The sequence below is a fragment of the Camarhynchus parvulus genome, unplaced genomic scaffold (genome assembly GCF_901933205.1).
Source record: "Camarhynchus parvulus unplaced genomic scaffold, STF_HiC, whole genome shotgun sequence".
NCBI classification, from domain to species: domain Eukaryota; kingdom Metazoa; phylum Chordata; class Aves; order Passeriformes; family Thraupidae; genus Camarhynchus; species Camarhynchus parvulus.
The window spans coordinates 1-19,509 of NW_022148264.1; the positions used below are offsets into that span (position 1 = coordinate 1).

The window sequence follows — 19,509 nt, forward strand, 5'->3', positions numbered from 1 at the left end:
TCTTTTGGAGTTGATCTTGGGTGGTTATTGGATTATTTTTGGGCTGCTTTTTGGGGTGATTTTGGGCTGGTTTGGGGCTGGTTTGGGGCTGATTTTTGGGGTGATTTTTGGGCTGTTTTTGCAGGGGCTTTTGGGCGGGTTTTGGGCTGTTTTTGGGGTGGTTTTTGGGTGATTTTGGGGTGGTTTTTGGGCTGGTTTTGGGGTGGTTTGGGGCTGTTTTTGCGGGGGCTTTTGGGGTGATTTTGAACTGGTTTTGGGGGTGCTTTTGGCTTGGTTTTAGGCTGGTTTTGGGCCGTTTTGGGGCGATTTCGGGCTGGGTTTCGGGGTGATTTTAGGCTGGTTTTGGGCTGTTTTTTTTGACCTTTTTTGGGGCTGGCTTTGGGGGTGATTTTGGGCCATTTCTGGGCGTTTTTGGGGCTGGTTTTGGACTCCCCCGTGGGGGGGTTCTGAAGCCAATCCCGGGGGTCTCCCGGGGGTCCCAGAGGCCACGAGCAAGCGCCGGATCCGATTGGACGGGGCCGGGGCGCTGAACGTGTTCCTGGTGCTGGACGCGTCGCGCAGCGTCAACGCGCGCGACTACGAGAGCGCCCGCGACGCGCTGGGCGAGCTGGTCGAGAAGGTGGCGGCCCCAAAAACACCCAAAAAACACCAAAAATAACCCAAAAATCACCAAAAATAACCCAAAAAACACCAAAAATAACCCCAAAAATCACCAAAAGTAACCCAAAAAGCACCAAAAATAACCCAAAAATCACCAAAAATAACCCAAAAAGCACCAAAAATAACCCAAAAAGCACCAAAAATAACCCCAAAAGCACCAAAAATAACCCAAAAACCACCAAAAATAACCCCAAAAAACACCAAAAATAACCCAAAAAGCACCAAAAATAACCCAAAATCACCAAAAATAATCCAAAATCAGCCCAAAACCACCCCAAAATCACCCAAAATCACCCAAAAACCACCAAAAATAACCCAAAAAACACCAAACACCAAAAATTAAACCCAAAATATCCCCAAAAAAACCCAAAAATCCCTCTGACCCCAAATAACCCCAATTAAACCCCAAAAATAACCCTTTAACCCCACAAAAAATCCCATTAAATTCCAGCAAAAATAACCCAAAAACCAGCCCATAAATCCCCTTTAAACCCCATAAATCCGCTCTGAACCCCATAAATCCCCTTCAAACCCCATAAAATCCCCTTTAAACCCCATAAATCCCATTTTAAACCCCACAAAATCCCATTTAAACCCCATAAATCCCCTTCAAACCCCATAAAATCCATTTAAACCCCATAAATCCCATTTAAACCCCCAAAAATCCCCTTCAAACCCCATAAATCCCCTTCAAACCCCATAAATCCTATTTAAACCCCATAAATCCCCTTCAAACCCCATAAATCCACTTCAAACCCCATAAATCCCATTTTAGACCCCATAAATCCTTTTTAAACCCCATAAATCCCCTTCAGACCCCATAAATCCTCTTCAAATCCTATAAATCCCCTTTAAACCCCATAAATCCCATTCAAACCCCATAAATCCCATTTAAATCCCATAAATCCCCTCTGACCCCATAAATCCCCTTTTAAACCCCCATAAATCCCCTTCAAACCCCATAAATCCCCTTCAAACCCCATAAAATCCATTCAAACCCCATAAATCTCATTTAAATCCCATAAATCCCCTTTAAACCCCATAAATCCCATTCAAACCCCATAAATCCCATTTAAATCCCATAAATCCCATTTAAAACCCCACAAATCCCCTCTGACCCCACAAATCGGCTCTGACCCCACAAACGCCCCGCAGATCGCCAGTTTCGGGGCCGTGCCCCACTACGGGGTGGTGACGTTTGGGTCGGAGCCCCGCGTGGTGCTGAGCCCCACGGAGCCGAGCGCGAGCGACGCGGCCGCCGTACGGGAACGGCTCAAAGGGATGAGCCTGGAAGGTGGGAAAGGGGGATTTGGGGTTTGGGGGATTTGGGGTTTTTGGGGTTTTGGGGTTTTGGGGTTTTTGGGGTTTTGGGGGTTTTTGGGGGATTTGGGGTTTTTTGGGGTTTTGGGGTTTTTGGGGGTTTGGGGTTTGGGGGATGGAGAATGGGGAACGCGGCTCAAAGGGATGAGCCTGGAAGGTGGGAGGGGGGTTTGGGGTTTGGGGTTTTGGGGTTTTGGGGTTTTTGGGGTTTGGGGGATTGGGGATTGAGGGATTTGGGATTTGGGGTTTGGGGTGCCAGGAATGGGTGCAGGAATGAGCCTGGAAGGTGGGAAAGGGGGATTTGGGATTTGGGGGTTTTTGGGGTTTTGGGGGTTTTTGGGGTTTTGGGGTTTTTGGGGTTTGGGTTGGGTTTTGTTTTGTTGTTTTGGGTTTGGGATTTGGGGTTTGGAGAATGGGTGCGGGAACGGCTCCGGGGCATGAGCCTGGAAGGTGGGAGGGGGGTTTGGGGTTTGGGGGATTTGGGGTTTTTTGGGGTTTGGGGATTTGGGGTTTTTGGGGGATTGGGGGATTTGGGGTTTTTGGGGGGTTTGGAGTTTGGGGTTTGGGTTTGGGAGAATGGTTGGGAGAGCCTAAGTGAAAGGGTTTGGGGTTTGGGGTTTTGGGGTTTTTGGGGTTTGGGGGATTTGGGGTGGGGTTTGGGGGTTTTGGGGTTTTTGAGGGGTTTGGGGTTTGGGGTTTGGGTTTGGAGAATGGGTGCGGGAACGGCTCAAAGGGATGAGCCTGGAAGGTGGGAAAGGGGGATTTGGGATTTGGGGGATTTGGGGTTTTTGGGGTTTGGGGGATTGGGGATTGAGGGATTTGGGATTTGGGGTTTGGGGGTATGGGTGCAGGAATGAGCTAAGGTGGGAAAGGGGGATGATTTGGGGTTTGGGGTTTGGGGGTTTGGGGTTGGGGTTTGGGTTTGGAGAATGGGAGTTTGAGCCTGGAAGGTGGGAGGGGGGTTTGGGGTTTGGGGGATTTGGGGTTTTGGGTTTGGGGTTTTGGGGGATTTGGGGTTTTGGGGTATTGGGGATTGGGTTTGGGGTTTGGGGTTTGGGTTTGGAGAATGGATGGAACCTGAGCCTGGAAGGTGGGAAAGGGGGGATTTGGGATTTGGGGGATTTGGGGTTTTTGGGGTTTGGGGGGATTTGGAGTTTTTGGGGTTTTTGGGGGTTTTTGGGGTTTTTGAGGGGTTTGGGGTTTGGGGTTTGGGTTTGGAGAATGGGAACGGCAAAGGATGAGCCTGGAAGGTGGGAGGGGGGGGATTTGGGGTTTTTGGGGGATTTGGGGTTTGGGGAATTGGGGATTGAGGGATTTGGAAATTGGAATTTGGAGGATTTGGGGTTTGGGGTTTGGGTTTGGAGAATGGGTGCGGGAACGGCTCCGGGGGATGAGCCTGGAAGGTGGGAAAGGGATTTGGGGTTTGGTTGGGGTTTTGGGGTTTTTGGGGGATTTGGGTTGAGGGATTTGTTTGGGGTATTGGGTGGGGGGGTTTTGGGTGTTGGGGTTGGTGGGGGTTTGGGGTTTGTCTGTGGTTTCGGTTTTTGGGATTTTCGGGGTTTTTGGGGTTTCTATGAATTCCATCTGCCCCGGTGGTTTTCGGGGTTTGTGTTTGGGGGTTGGGGGTTTTCTATGTTCCCCCAATCTCCCTCCCGGGTTTTTTGGGATTTTCGGGGTTCCGGGGTCCCCCTGACCGCCCCGTTTGGGCGCAGAGCACTCGGCGGGCACGACGGCGAACCTGGCCGGGGCTCTGCAGCAGGCGGCAGGAGCGGTGGGGCTGCTCGGTGCAACAGCACCCGCGGCAGGCGGTCATCAGGCGTGCGGGGCGCAGAACGCGCCCCCGGAAGCCCCGATCACCCAAGCACCCCCGGAACGCGCAGCAATCGCCCCAAAAATCCCCCGGAACCCCAAAAACCCCAAAACCCCCCTGCCCCAACCAAACAACGCCGGAACGAAACAAACCCAAATCCCTGGAACATGCCCCAAAAATCCCAAAATCCCCTGACCCCAATCAAAATGCCCCAAAATGCCCCCCACCCACCCCAAAAATACCCCTCCCCTGGAACCCCAGAAATCGCCCCAAAAATCGCCCCAAAATCACCCCAAAAATCGCCCCTGGAACCCCAGAAATCACCCCAAAAATCGCCCCAAAAATCGCCCCTGGAACCCCAGAAATCGCCCCAAAAATCACCCCAAAAATCGCCCCTGGAACCCCAGAAACCACCCCAGAAATCACCCCAAAGATCACCCCAAATAACACCCCTGGAACCCCAGAAATCACCCAAAAAATCGCCCCAAAAATTGCCCCAAAAATCACCCCAAAAATTACCCCAGAAATCACCCCAAAATCACCCCAAAAAACACCCCAAAAAATACTCCAAAAATCACCCCTGGAACCCCAAAAAATCACCATAAAAATCGCCCCAAAATCACCCCTGGAACCCCAGAAATCACCCCAAAAATCGCCCCAAAAATCACCTCAAAAATCACCCTGAAACTGCCCCGAGGAACCCCAGAAATCACCCCAAAAATCACCCCTGGAACCCCAAAAATCGCCCCAAAAATCACCCCAAGATTACCCCAAAAATTACCCAAAAATTACCCCAAAAATCACCCCAAAAATCACTCTGGAACCGCCCCAGGAACCCCAAAAATCACCCTGAAATCACCTCGGGAACCCCAAAACCATCTGAAGCCCAAAAATCCCCCTTGGAACCCCAAAAATCACCTTGAAACCGCCCCTGAAACCCCAAAAATCAAAACACCCCGGGACCCCAAAAATCACCCTGGAACCGCCCCAGGAACCCCAAAAAACCCCGAATCTCCCCCAGAACCCCAAAATCCGCTCTGAATCCCCCCCCAGGAGCCCCAAAATCCCTGGGACCCCCTAAACCCCCCAAATCCCCCCCAGATCCCCCAATCCCCTCCCCAAATTCTCACCTGGGACCCCCAAAATCCCCTGTGAGACCCCAAATCCCCTCGAGACCCCCCTGGGACCCCCAAACCGCCCCAGATCCCCCCCAAATCCCCCCAGGACCCCCCCAGGACCCCCCACCTCCCCCAAAATCCCCCCCCAAATCCCCCCAGTGAACCCCCCAGGACCCCCCAAATCCCCCCAAATCCCCCCCCAAACCCCCAAAATCCCCCCAAATCCCCCAAACCCCCGGAATCCCCCCCAAACCCCCCCCGGACCCCCCCAAATTCCCCCCAAATCCCCCTGGGACCCCCAAATTCCCCCCAAATCCCCCCAAATCCCCCCCAATTCCCCAAATCCCCCCAAATCCCCCAGGACCCCCCCCCCAAATTCCCCCCAAACCCCCCAAATCCCCCCCAGACCCCCAAATCCCCCCCCCCAATTCCCCCAGATCCCCCCAAATTTCCCCCAAATCCCCCCCAGGACCCCCCAAATCCCCCCCAGATCCCCCCAAATTCCCCCCCAAATCCCCTGTGGGACCCCCAAATCCCCCCCAGATCCCCCCCAGATCCCCCTCAAATCCCCCCAAACCCCCCCAAATCCCCCCCCAATTCCCCCCAAATCCCCCCCAGGACCCCCAAATTCCCCCCAAACCCCCCCAAATCCCCTGTGGGACCCCCAAATTCCCCCCAAACCCCCCCAGGACCCCCAAATCCCCCCAATTCCCCTTTGTGCCCCCCAGGCCGTGCCAACATGGGGGGGTCCCCGGTGCCCGTCCTGCAGCAGATCCGGGAACTGCTGAGCATCGGGAGAGACCCCCGGGACCCCCGCGAGGAGTTCCTGGGTGGGAGCTGGGGGTCCTGGGGGGGAGCTGGGGGGATTTGAGGGATCCTGGGGGGGAGCTGGGGATTTGAGGAGATTTGGGGGGATTTTGGGTGGGATCTGGGGGGATCTGGGGGATTTGGGGGGATTTTGGGGGGTCTTGGGGGGATTTGGGGGGAATTTGGGGGCATTTTGGGGGGGGATTTGGGGGGTCCTGGGTGGGATCTGGGGGATTTGGGGGGAATTTGGGGGGGATTTTGAGGGGTCCTGGGGGGGATTTGGGGGTCTTGGGGGGAATTTGGGGGGTCCTGGGGGAATTTGGGGGGAATTTGGGGGGATTTGAGGAGATTTGGGGGGAATTTGGGGGGATTTGGGGGGTCCTGGGTGGGGCCTGGGGGGATTTGGGGGGTCCTGGGGGAATCTGGGGGGATTTGAGGAGATTTGGGGGGATTTTGGGGGGTTCTGGGTGGGATCTGGGGGATTTGGGGGTCTTTGGGGGGATTTTGGGGGTCCTGGGTGGGGCCTGAGGGGATTTTGGGGGGAATTTGGGGGATTTTGGGGGGGTCCTGGGGGTTTTGTGGGTTTTTGGGGGTTTTTTGTGCGGTCGGCTTGGGGTGATTTGGGGGTCTTGGGGGTTTTTTTGGGGGTGTTTTTTTTTTGGGTGTTTTTGGGCTGTTTTGGGGTTGGGTTTTTTTGGGGTGGTTTTGGATGTTTTAGGATATTTTGGGGCTGGTTTGGTTTTTGGGGTGGTTTGGGGTATTTTGGGATATTTGGGGGTTGGTTTTTTGGGCCGGTTTTGGGGTGGTTTGGGTGGTTTGGGCCAGTTTTGGGGTGTTTGGGGCTATTTTGGGGTATTTCTGGGTATTTTGGGCCGGTTTTGGGGTGTTTTTTGGGGTGCCCTGACCCCCCGGCCCCCTCCCCAGACGTTTACACCTTCGGGCTGGGCGAGGACCACGACAAAATCCTGCTGAACGAGCTGGCGTCCAAAAAGGCCGGGGAGACGCACACGTTCTCCCTGCGGGACACCGAGGACCTGCAGGAGGTGTTCCACCGCATGATCGGTACCTGGGGGCCCGAAAAACACCCCAAAAACCCCAAAAAACACCCCAAAAACCCCCAAAAACACCCCAAAACCCCCAAACCTGCCCAGAAACACCAAAAACCCCAGAAAATCACCTCAGAAACGCCAAAAATCCCATAAACCACCCCAGAAACACCAAAAACCCAAAAAATCACCCCAGAAACACCAAAAACCCCAAAAAATCACCCCAGAAACATCAAAACCCCCAAAAAAACCGTCCCAAAAATCATCCCAAAAACCACCCCAAAAAACCTCCAAAACAATCCGAAAAACCACCCCAAAAACCCCAAAAAACACCCCAAAATCCCCAAACCCACCCTAAAAAGCCCCAGACCCCCAAAAACCTCAAAAAAGCCCCAAAAAGCCCCAAAAAGCCCCGAATCCCGCAGACGAGAGCTCCGTGCTGGCGCTGTGTGGGGTCAGCCCAAACATCCCCAAAACCCACCCCAAAAACTCCCCAAAAACCCCCAAAAAACCCCCAAAATCCCGAAATCCCATAAAAACCCCAAAAAGCCCCAAAAAGCCCCAAAAAGCCCCAAAAAGCCCCGAATCCCGCAGACGAGAGCTCCACGCTGGGGCTGTGCGGGGTCAGCCTGGAGCACAACGCGGCCGGGGACCGAGAGAGGAACCCCTGGGAGGCGACGGTGACGGTGACGGTGAGGGGGGGGGACACCTGGGGACAGCTGAGACACACCTGGGGACACCTGGGGGGGCTGGGACACACCTGGGCACACCTGGGCACACCTGGGCACACCTGGGGACACCTGGGGACAGCTGGGGACACCTGGGACACAGCTGGGGACAGCTGGGAGCACCTGGGCACACCTGAGTGACACCTGGGGACACACCTGAGACACACCTGGGGACACCTGGGGACACCTGGGGGCTGGGGACATGGGGCACTAGAAATGGGATGGGGACAGCTGGGGGGCACCTGGACACTGGGGACACCTAGACACACTGGGGCACCTGGGACACTGGGGCACCTGGACACATGAGGGGCTGGGGAACACTGGGGACACCTGAGACACCTGGGGAGGGCCTGGGGGTGACGGTGGGGGGGGGGGGGACACCTGGGGACACCTGGGGACACCTGAGACACACCTGAGACACACCTGGGGACACCTGGGACACCTGAGACACACCTGAGGGGGCTGGGGACAGCTGGGGACACACCTGGGGGCTGGGGACACCTGAGACACACCTGAGACACACCTGAGACACACCTGGGGACACACCTGGGGACAGCTGGGGGGGTTGGGGACAGCTGGAACCTCTGGGGGGTGACGGTGATGGTGAGGGGGGGGGACACCTGGGGACACCTGAGACACACTGGGGGGGCTGGGGACACCTGGGGACACACCTGGGGACAGCTGGGGACACACCTGAGACACACCTGAGACACACCTGGGGACAGCTGGGGGGCTGGGGACAGCTGGGGGGCACAGCTGGAACCCCTGGGGGGTGACGGTGACAGTGAGAGGGGGGGCATGGGGGGACATGGGGACACCTGGGGGGGGCACCTGGGGACACACCTTGGGGGGGCTGTGACACACCTGGGACACTTGGGGGGCTGGGGACACCTGGGAGGTGACGGTGATGGTGACGGTGAGAGGGGACACACCTGGGGACACACTGGGAAACATTGGGGGGGTGACACACTGGGGCACACGGGAACCTGGGGACACCGACACCTGGGGACAGCTGGGAGTGAGAACTTTTTGGGGGGGCTGTTTTTGGGAAGGGTGTTTGGGGGTTCCCAGGGGGTTTCCGGGGTCCCCCCTGAGCCCCACCTGCCCCGTTGCAGAGGCCGGGGCGGGGCCAGGAGCGCTGCCAGGGCTCCCTGGTGTCCCCGTACTTCGTGCTGACGGCGGCGCATTGCTTCCGCTCCGAGGATGAGCCCACCTGGCTGGGCGTGGACATCGGTGGGGACACCTGGGGGGGCACCTGGGGGGGCACCTGGGGACACCTGGGGGCATCTGGGGGGGACACCTGGGAATGACCCTGAATGGGCTGGGGGGACTTGGGACACCTGGGGACACTCGTGGATGTCCTGGGGACACCTGGGGACATCTGGGGGGACACCTGGGAATGACCCTGAATGGGCTGGGGGGACTTGGGACATTTGGGACACCTGGGGACGCACCTGGGGACACTCGTGGATGTCCTGGGGTCACCTGGGGATGTCCCTGAATGGGCTGGGGACATTTGGGACACCTGGGGTCACCTGGGGACACACCTGAATGTCCTGGGGACACCTGGGGACCCCCCTGACCCCCCCCCAGGTTCCGGGGGGTGCGGGGGCAGTTCCTGCACCCCGAGTTCAGCCCCGGGGGCGATTTGGGGATGTTCGAGGATATTTGGGGGATTTGCGGGATCCCGGGGGGGATTTTGGGGTTCCTGGGGGCATTTTTGGGGTCTCAGGGTATTTTCGGGGACCCCCCCAGGCTCCCGGGAGCACCGGGGGGTGCGGGGGCTGTTCCTGCACCCCGAGTTCAGCCCCGGCTCCCGCCGCAACCGCGGCGTCCCCGAGTTCTACGACTTCGACGTGGCCCTGGTGCAGCTGGACCGGAAAGTGCAGCCGTCCAGCACGCACCGGTCAGGGGGATTCGGGGGTCCCGGGGGGATTTGGGGGGATTTGGGACAGATTTTGGGGAGATTTGGGGGGTCCTGGGGGGGATTTTGGGGGAGATTTTTAGGAGACTTGGGAGGATTTTGGGGGAGCCTGGGGGGTAATTTAAGGGGTCCTGGGTGGGGCCTGGGGGGACCTGGGGGTGGATTTGGGGGGCCCTGGGGGATTTTGGGGGAGATTTTGAGGAGATTTGGGGATACTGGAGGGATTTGGGGGAGGTCTGAGGGGTCCTGGGGGATTTCGGGGGATCCTGGGGGGTTTGGGGGTCTGGTGGGGTGGTTGGGGGGCTGGGGGTTGGGGGGGGGTTGGGGGTGGGGGTTGGGGATTTGGAGGGTTCTGGGTAGGGCCTGGGGGGGATTTGGGGGGGATTTGGGGGTCCCTGGGGTGATTCGGGGGGTCCCGGGGGGGTTTTTTGGGGTGCTGACCCCCCAATTTGTGTCCCCCCCAGCCCCATTTGCATCCCCACCGGACAAAAAGGCAAACACCGGGCGCCCGGGCCCCCCAGGACGCCCCGGAGAGGCCCCTGCCAGGACCACCGTGGACCCCCAAATCCCCCTGGGACCCCGGGACCCCCAGGACACCCCTGAACTCCCCGGGACCCCCCAAATCCCCCCAGGGACGCCCCGGGACCCCCCAAATCCTCCCTGGGACCCCCGAGGACACCCCTAGGACCCCCAAAACCCCCCTGAGACCCCCCCTGGGACCCCCCAAACCCCCCTGGGACCCCCAAATCCCCCCTGGGAACCAAACAGGGCCCCCCCAAAAACCCCCAAAACCATCCCAAGCCCCCTCCCCCAATTCCCTGCCCCCATGTGACCCTCCATGACCCCCATGTGACCCCCCGTGACCCCGTGTGACCCCCGCGTGCCCCCCAGGCCGGCTGCTGCTGCCCCCCAAGAACGTCGAGGCGTTTTTCCTGCACCCGCGCGGCTCCGCGGGGCTGCAGCGCCAGCGGGTTCTGCTCAAGCTGGGGGACCAGGTGTGTCCGTCTGTCCCCTCCGTGTCCGTCTGTCCCCTCTGTGTCCGTCTGTCCCCTGTGTCCGTTTTTTGTTGTCTGTCTGTCCCTCCTGTGTCCGTCTGTCCCCTCCTGTGTCTGTCTGTCCCCTTTGCGTCCATCACCTCCTGTGTCCGTCTGTCCCTTCCCGTGTCCGTCTGTCCCTTCCCGTGTCCGTCTGTCCCCTCCCGTGTCCGTCACCTCCTGTGTCCGTCTGTCCCCTCTTGTGTGTGTCACGTCTGTGTCCGTCTGTCACCTCTGTGTCCGTCTGTCCCCCCCATGTCTGTGTGTCACCCCAATGTCCCCAATCCCCCATTGTCCCCAATGTCCCCAGTGTCCCCAATGATGTCCCCAATGTCCCCCCAATGTCCCCATTGTCCCCAATGTCCCCTGTGTGTCCCCCAATGTCCCCAATGTCCCCCCAGTGTCCCCGATGTCCCCAATGTCCCCAATCCCCCCAACATCCCCTGTGTGTCCCCAATGTCCCCAATGTCCCCCCAGTGTCCCCAATGTCCCCAATGTCCCCTATGTCCCCAAATCGCCCCGTGTGTCCCCAATATCCCCCCAATGTCCCCCCAATGTCCCCGCTGTCCCCTGTGTGTCCCCAACATCCCCTGTGTGTCCCCCAATGTCCCCTGTGTGTCCCCAATGTCCCCAATGTCCCCGTGTGCCCCCATTGTCCCCAATGTCCCCTGTGTGTCCCCAATGTCCCCTGTGTGTCCCCATATCCCCGGTGTCCCCACTGTCCCCTGTGTGTCCCCATTGTCCCCAATGTCCCCTGTGTGTCCCCAATGTCCCCAACATCCCCTGTGTGCCCCCATTGTCCCCAATGTCCCCTGTGTGTCCCCAATGTCCCCTGTGTGTCCCCAATGTCCCCAATGTCCCCTGTGTGTCCCCATTGTCCCCAATGTCCCCCCAATGTCCCCTGTGTGTCCCCATTGTCCCCAATGTCCCCTGTGTGTCCCCAATGTCCCCTGTGTGTCCCCATTGTCCCCAATGTCCCCTGTGTGTCCCCAGCGGGGTCCCTGCGAGGCCGACGCTCTCCGTGCCCCCCCCTACGCCAACGTCACCTCCCTGGACGACGTCGTCACCCCCCGGTTCCTGTGCTCGGGGGGCCACGAGCCCCAGGTGGACCCCAACGCCTGCCCCGGTACGTGCGCACCAGTATGGACCAGTATGGACCAGTATGGACCAGTATGGACTGGTATGGACCAGTATAAACCAGTATGGACCGGTATAAACCAGTATGGACCAGTATAAACCAGTATGGACCGGTAGGAACCCGTGGGAACCCATACAAACCAGTATAAACCAGTACAAACCAGTAGGAACCAGTATAAACCAGTCCCTCCAGTTCATCCCAGTCCATCCCAATCCCTCCCAGTCTCTCTCAATCCATTCCCAGTCCATCCCAGTTTGATCCCAGTCCCTCACAGTCCATCCCAGTTTGATCCCAGCCCCTCCCAGTCCATCCCAGTCTATCCCAGTTTGATCCCAGTCCCTCCCAGTCTATCTCAATCCATTCCCAGTCCATCCCAGTTTGATGCCAGTCCATCCCAGTCCATCCCACTTTGATCCCAGTCCCTCCCAGTCCATCCCAGTTTGATCCCAGTCCCTCCCAGTCTATCTCAATCCATTCCCAGTCCATCCCAGTCCATCCCAGTTTGATGCCAGTCCATCCCAGTCTATCCCAGTCTATCCCACTTTGATCCCAGTCCCTCCCAGTCCATCCCAGTTTGATCCCAATCCCTCCCAGTCTATCTCAATCCATTCCCAGTCCCTCCCAGTCCATCCCAGTTTCCACCCACAGGTGACTCTGGTGGCCCCGTCGTTGTCACCTGGGGCAAGAGACACTTCCAGGTCAGTGGGATACTGGGATGGGAACTGGGGGTGACTGGGATTGGAACTGGGGGCATTGGGGGGGAACTGGGATGGGAACTGGGGACACTGAGGGGAACTGGGGACACTGGGATGGGGACTGGGGGAACTGGGGGAGACTGGGGGGACTGGGAGGGATTGGGACAGGCACTGGGGACACTGGGGGGCTGGGGGCACTGGGGCAAACTGGTGGTGCCAGGTGTGGGGCTGACCCCTGGGTGACCCCAGGTTGGGGTGTGGCCAGTGTTCCCCAGGTGACCCCTGGGTGACCCCGGTGGGCGTTTCCCTGTCCCCAGGTGGGCGTGGTCAGCTGGGGCGTGGTCTCGGCTGTACCTGAGCGCCCCCGCGCACACCTCGGCACACCACGGGTACCCAGGTGTTGCCCTGGCTGAGGGGCGCCTGGGCCCACTGGGGGACCTGGGGTTCCTGTCCTGAGGGCACCTGGGCACACCTGGGCATGGCTGGGGGCACCTGGAGCCATCTCGGAACTACCCTGGACACATCTGGGGGCATCCTGGGCACAGCTCAGCACACCTGGGCACAACTGGAACAACCCTGGACACACCTGGAGTTACCCTGGGCACACCTGGGATACAACTGGAGCTACCTTGGATACACCTGGGCACACCTGGAACTGTCCTGGGATACAACTGGAGATACCTTGGATACACCTGGGCACACCTGGAACTGTCCTGGGCACACCTGGGATACAACTGGAGCTACCCTGGGGGCCCCTGGACACGCCTGGACAGACCCCAAACACAACCCAGCTGTCCCTGTCCCCCCAGGTGCCACCACACAGGTGTCCCATCCCCCCCAGGTGACAATAAATGTGTCCTTGTCCCCCCCAGGTGCCAGTAACCACAGGTGCCAGCCCCAGGTGACAGTGACAGTGTCTGTCTGTCTGTCCTTTATTGCCCCCCCCTGAACAGATCCATGACAGTGTCCGTGTGTCCGTCCGTCCGTCCTTTACTGCCCCCCGAACAGGTCCTCGTTGTAAACCACCTGCGAGCGCTTGTCCCGGTGCGAGCCCTTGGCACTGTTCTTCACCGCTGGGGGGGCATGGGGGGGTCAGGGGGACACCTGGGACCCCCACGACCCCCCAGGTTCACCCAGGGACCCCCAGGACCCCCCCAGGAACACCCAGTTTCCCCCCAGCCCCCTCCCAGCCCCCCCAGACTCCCCCCAGGACCCTTCCAGGCCCCCCAAATCCCCCCCGGGCTCACCCAAGGACCCCCAGGACCCCCCCAAATACCCCCCCCAGGCTCACCCAAAGACTTTCAGATCCCCCCAGGACCCCCGAAATACCCCTCAGTCTCACCCAGAGCCCCCCCAGATCCCCCCAGGCTCATCCAGGGACCCCCAGGACCCCCCAGATGCCCCCCAGGCTCACCCAGGGACCCCCAGGACCCCCCAGGACCCCCCAGATGCCCCCCCAGGCTCACCCACGGACCCCCAGGACCCCTCAGGACCCTCCAGACTCCCCCCAGATGCCCCCCAGGCTCACCCACGGACCCCCAGGACCCCCAGGACCCCCCAGATGCCCCCCCAGGCTCACCCAGGGACCCCCAGAGGGATTTGCCGGTGGCCGCGTCCAGCAGCGGCTGCTTGCGGGCGATGCTGACCTTGAGCTGCACGTCCTGGACCACGGCCCCGTTCAGCTGGGGGGGCACCCCGAAAACAGCACGGATCAGAGACAAATCACAGCCAAAAACCAGCACAAATCCCACCCAAATCCCACCCAAAATCCAGCCTGATCACACCCAAAACCAGCTCAAATCCCACCCAAAAACCAGCACAAATCACAGCCAAAACCAGCTAAACCACAGCCCAAAAAAATCCAGCACAAATCCCACCCAAATCCCACCCAAACCCGCTCCTAAACCACTCAAGCCCCACCCCAAATCCCCCAAACCCCCAGCGCCCCCAGCCCCACCTCGGCCATGGCCTGGTCGGCCGATTCCATCTTCTCGAAGGTGACAAAGGCACAGCTGAGGGGACAGACGGACACGGGGGTGGGGACACGGCAGGACACGCCCACTCGGGGGTGACCACGCCCACACACCCCCGCAGCCCCTGGCCACACCCGTGGCACCACCCGCTTTGGCCACACCCACCAAGCCCCACCTCACCTGTGACCCCACCAACTTTTACCTCCACCCCAATCCTGCCCCACCCCATTTAGATCCTCCCACATATGACTCCACCCACCATCTGGCCCCTCCCATTAGGGACCACACCCCTTCTAGCCCCACCCTTAGGTCATAACTCCACCCACTTTGCCCCACCGTTGTGCCCCTCCCTCCCATGCCCCACCCACTGCAGGGGCGTGTCCATGGCGAGGTTGATGATGTCACCATGACCTCGCCCACCCAAAGCCCCGCCCCCAACCCCACCCACTTGCGGGGCGTGTCCATGGAGAGGTCGATGATGGCGCCGAAGGGGCCGAAGGCTCCTCGCAGCAGCTCCGGGCTCAGCTCGGCCCCGTGCACGTACAGAGTGTTCCCCTTGCGGGGGGGGCGGCGCTCGGGGAACGAGTCCGACCCTGGGGGAGGGGGCACGGAGATGGGGAGAGACCCCCGGGAATGGGGACAGACCCACAGGATTGGGAAGAGACCCCTGGGATTGAGGACATGGAATGGGGACAGACCCCCTGGAATGGGGACACCAACCCAAAAATGGGCACAGACCCCTGAAATTGGGGACAGCCCCCCCAGAGCCCCCCCAGCACCCCAATATTCACCCCCTCCCCCCACTACAACACCCCCAGGACCCCCCAAGCACCCCCAGGACCCCCCAGGAGCTTTAAGACCCCCCCCCCAAGAAGTTTTAAGACTCCCCAAGAAGCCCCCTATGGGTTTTAAAGCACCCCTATGGGGTTTTAAGCCCCCATGAAGTTTTGACCCCCCGAAGGGTTTTAAATCCCCCCCTTGAGGTTTTAAGTCCCCCCCCAAAAAGGTTTAAAGTCCCCCCCTACCATGAGGTTTTAAGCCTCCCCCAGAGGTTTTAAGCACCCCCAAGGAGGTTTTCAAGACCCCCCCCCAATGAGGTTTTCAGATCCCCCACAAGGTTTTTAGACCCCCCCCCAATAAGGTTTTTAGGCCCCCCCAACACGGTTTTAAGCCCCCCCAATAAGGGGTTAAGATTCAAGCCACCCCTCCGAGTTTTTAGGACCCCTCCCCAAATTTAACCCCTCGCACTCTGGAAGGTCTCAGGACCCCTCCCCACTTCAGGACCCCCCCCAGATTTAACCCCTCGCACTCTGGAAAGGTCTCAGGACCCCTCCCCACTTCAGGAGCCCCCCCAGATTTAACCCCTCGTACTCCGGAAGGCGCCGTCGCGCTCCCGCCGCTCCTCGGCCTCGGGCTCGGGGTCCCAGTCCAGGCGCCGCTCCCCCCGCCCGGGGGGCTCCCCCCGCGCCCCCCCCTCGGGCTCCCGCAGCCGCTCACTGGCACTGACGAAACTGGGGGGGGCGGGGGGGTGAAACGGGGGGGTCAGGGGGTTCCCCAAACCCTGGGGGGACCCCAAAACCCGGGAGGGATCCCAAAACCCACATGGGGGGACCCCAGACCCACACAAGGACCCCAGACCCACCTGGGGATCCCAAAGCCCTGGGGGGGGACCCCAAAACCCACCAGGAAGACCCCAGACCCACAATGGGGGGGTCCCAAAGCACCAGGGGGACCTCAAAATCCACTGGGAAGACCCCAGACCCACACAAGGACACCAAACCCACACAAGAGGACCCCAAACCCACAAAGGGAGACCCCAGACCCACTGGGGGGACCCCAGACTCACCCAAGAGGACCCCAGACCCACATGGGAAATCCCAAAACCCACAGGGGGGACCCCAGACCCTCATTGGGGGGGTCCCACTCACCTCTCATACAGAGATTTCCTCTGGGGGCGGCGTGACTGTGGGGGGGGGAAGAGCAGGATTGGGGGGTCTCGGGGCACCCCCCCAAACAAAGTGGGGGCTCCCAGCGCCCCCCAGCCCCCCCAGTTTGGGGTTCGGTACCTCCTGGGAGTCGTCGTCGGCCGAGACGCTGCGCTGGAAGGGCTGGAAGGTGGGGGTGGGGCCCTTCTCGGGGTCCTGGGGGGGGCACAGAGGTCAGGGGGGGGCCCAGAATGTCCCCATGACCCTCCCGTGGGTCTGGGGGGGTCTGAGAGGGGATTGGGGGTGATGGGAGGGGGTCCCAAAACTCTGAGGTGGTGGGAAAGGTCTGGGGCGTCCCAGGGGGGTTTTGGGGGTCCCAAGGGGGGTTTTGGGGGTCCCAGGAGGGTTTAGGGGGTCCCAGAGACGTTTTGGGGATCCCAGGAGAGTTTAAAGGGGCTGCAGGAAGGTTTTCAGGGGTCCCATGGGGGTTTTGGGGGTTCCAAGGGGGGTTGGGGGGTCCCAGGATGTTTTTTTGGGGTCCCAGAAGGATTTTGGGGATCCCAGGAGAGTTTATAGAGGTCCCAGAATGGTTTTGGGGGTCCCAGGAGGGTTCTGAGAGTCCCAGGGGGCTTTTGGGGGTCTCAGTGAGGTTTTGGGAGGGTCCCATGGGGATTTTGGGGATTTCAGAGGGGTTTTGGGGGTCCCAGGAGGGTTTAGAGGGGTCCCGGGATGGTTCTGAGAGTCCCAGGGGGGTTTGGGGGGTCTCAGGGGGGTTTTGGGGGTCCCAGGAGGGTTTGAGGAGTCCCAGATTAGTTCTGGGGGAATCCTTGGGGTTCCTGAGAAGATCCCGAGGGTCTGGGGGAGACCCTGAGGATTTGGGGGGTCCCAGGGGTCCTGGGGATGTCCCAGGGGGGTTTTGGGGGAATCCCAGGGGGATTTTGGGGGTCCCAGGAGGATTTGGGGAGTCCCAGGAGGGTTTTGGGAGTCCTAGGATAGTTCTGGGGGAGTCCCAGGGGGTTTGGTCCTAGGAGGGGGGTTCCAGAGGTAGGGGGTTTTGGGGTTCCAGTTTTGAGCTCCGGGGGCACCCTGAGGGTTCCCGAGGATTTGGGGGTGTCCCGGGGGGCTGGGGGGTCTGGGTGTCCCTCCCCCACGTCGGGGGTCCCACCTTGAGCTTGCCCTCGAGGGTGCGCGAGCGTTTGAAGCCCGAGTTCTTGTTCTCGGCCTTGATGGCGCTGATGGCGCCCGACTTGACCAGGAGCTTGGCCTGCTCGGTGGCCGTGGCCGTGTCCAGGGGGGGCTGGTCCGACATGGCTGGGGGGGGGCACGGGGGGGTCACCGTGGGGGGTCACCATCACCATAGGGGGTCACTGTGGGGGGGTCACCATCACCATAGGGGGGTCACACACAAGGGGGCTGGTCCGACATGGCTGGGGGGGGCACAGTGAGGGGGGGGTCATTGTGGGGGGGTCACAATGAGGGGGGGGCTGGTCCGACATGGGGGGGCACAGTGAGGGGGGTCATTGGGGGGTGTCACCATCACCATGGGGGGTCATTTTGCGGGGGGGTCACCATGGCGGGGTCACACACAAGGGGGCTGGTCCGACATGGCTGGGGGGGGCATGGACATGGGGAGGTCACTACGGGGGGGGGTCACTGTTGGGGGGGTCATTGTGGGGGGGTCACTATGGGGGGTCACACACAAGGGGTCCAGTCCGACATGGCTGGGGGGTCATTGTGGGGGGTCACCATCACCATGGGGGGGTCATTTTTGGGGGGGTCACACACCAGGGGGCTGGTCCGACATGGCTGGGGGGGGACACGGACATGGGGGGTCATTGTGGGGGGTCACAGTGAGGGGGGGTCACCACCACCATAGGGGGGTCACTGTGGGGGGGTCACCATCACCATGGGGGTCATTTTGGGGGTGGGTCACTATGGGGGCGTCATAATGGGGGGGTCACCATCACCATGGGGGGGGCTCATTTTGTTGGGGGTCACTGTGGGGGGGTCACAGACAAGGGGGCGGGTCCGACATGGGGGGGGGGCACAGGGGGGTCATTGTGGGGGGTCACCATCACCATGTGGGAGTCATTTTGGGGGGGGTCACTGTGGGGGGGTCACAATGAGGGGGGGCTGGTCCGACATGGGGGGGTGGGGCACAGTGAGGGGGGGGTCATTGGGGGGGGGTCACCGTCACCATGGGGGTGTCATTTTGGGGGGGGGTCACCATGGGGGGGTCACAAGGCGGCTGGTCCAAGATGGCTGGGGGGGGGGGCACGGACATGGGGGGGTCATTGTGGGGGGGTCACTGTCACCATGGGGGGGGGGTCATTGTGGGGGGTCACAATGGGGGGGTCACAGTGGGGGGGTCACAGTGAGAGGGGGGGTCATTGGGGGGGGGGTCCCAGCCCAAAGCCCCTTCCCCAAAAAGAGATCTCAGCGATTTGGGGCTATGGAATGGGGGGAAAGAGGGCAGAGACCCCCAGCCCAGCCCCCCCCCGAGCCCCCTCCCCATTTTCTCACAGCGTTTGATGCCCCCCTGGGCGCTGCCCCCCCCCGAGCTCTGCTGCTTCTTCAGCGCCAGCAGCGCCTTTTTCTGGGGGGGGGGACACAAAAAAAATGGGGGTCGGGGGTCGGGGGGGGGCCGGGGCACCCCCGGCCTCAAAATCCCCTCAAATCCCCCAAAATCTCCTCCAAATCCCCCCCAAAATCCCAAATCCCCCCCAAAAAATCCCCCTAAATCTCCGCAGGCCTCCCCAAAATCCCAAATCCCCCCAAAATCCCCCCAAATCTCCTCAAATCCCCCCAAACCCCCCCAAAAATCTCCCAGGCTTTCCCCAAATCCCCCCCCCAAAACCCCAAACCCCCAAACCTCCCCAAAATCCCCTCAAACCCCCCAAATTTCCCCTCAAATCTCCCCCCAAAAATCCCCAAATCCCCCCAGGCCTCCCCCAAATGCCCCCAAAATCCCCAAATTCCCCTCAACCCCCCCAAAATCCCAAATCCCCCCCTGAAATCCCCCTCAAACCCCCCCAAATCCCCACAGACCCCCCCAAATCCCCCAATCTCCCCAAATTCCCCTCAACCCCCCCAAATCCCAAATCCCCCCCTCACTTTCTTCCTCAGCTTGGCGAATCGCTTCTGCAGCGCCTCCTCCTCCTCGCTCAGGCCGGGCGGCAGCGTCAGCATGGCGGGGACACGGGGGGGGCGGCGGGGGGGGCGCTCGGGGCTCCCCGGGGGGTCCCGCGCGGGTTTTTGGGGCGGTTTGAGGCGATTTTGGGGTCCCCGCGCGGTTTCCTTGGCAACGCCAGGCGGAAGCTGAGCGGCGCCT

At 60.5% G+C, this 19,509-nt stretch overlaps 2 protein-coding genes across 2 annotated transcripts; one reads left to right on the forward strand and one right to left on the reverse strand.

Annotated features, from left to right (window-relative positions):
- Positions 1 to 452: 452 nt before the first annotated feature.
- CFB (complement factor B) lies at positions 453 to 13,185 on the forward strand (the record flags this gene model as incomplete). Its single annotated transcript, XM_030970101.1, has 13 exons — positions 453 to 619; positions 1,816 to 1,954; positions 5,637 to 5,738; positions 6,640 to 6,777; positions 7,356 to 7,453; positions 8,605 to 8,722; positions 9,245 to 9,395; positions 9,878 to 9,966; positions 10,305 to 10,408; positions 11,441 to 11,573; positions 12,234 to 12,283; positions 12,598 to 12,669; positions 13,153 to 13,185. Coding segments are annotated over 13 exons (1,394 nt in total), but the record flags the coding sequence as incomplete, so codon positions are not given.
- A 20-nt stretch (positions 13,186 to 13,205) lies between these two features.
- Positions 13,206 to 19,509, reverse strand: NELFE (negative elongation factor complex member E). Its single transcript, XM_030970102.1, has 10 exons — positions 19,293 to 19,509; positions 18,702 to 18,774; positions 17,344 to 17,489; positions 16,320 to 16,394; positions 16,182 to 16,216; positions 15,625 to 15,764; positions 14,702 to 14,846; positions 14,238 to 14,292; positions 13,860 to 13,962; positions 13,206 to 13,353 (listed from the first exon to the last, which is right to left on the reverse strand). The coding sequence occupies exons 1-10, from the start codon at positions 19,365 to 19,367 to the stop codon at positions 13,271 to 13,273; spliced, it is 930 nt and encodes a 309-aa protein (XP_030825962.1). The 5' UTR covers positions 19,368 to 19,509; the 3' UTR covers positions 13,206 to 13,270.

Coding starts and splice junctions, on each gene's coding strand:
- NELFE (XM_030970102.1), bottom strand. CDS start 19,367: ATGCTGACGCTGCCGCCCGGCCTGAGCGAGGAGGAGGAGGCGCTGCAG. Junction 18,775..19,292: donor TCGCCAAGCTGAGGAAGAAA/GTGAGGGGGGGA, acceptor CCCCCCCCCCAG/AAAAAGGCGCTGCTGGCGCT. Junction 14,847..15,624: donor GCGCGACGGCGCCTTCCGGA/GTACGAGGGGTT, acceptor CCCCTCCCCCAG/GGTCGGACTCGTTCCCCGAG.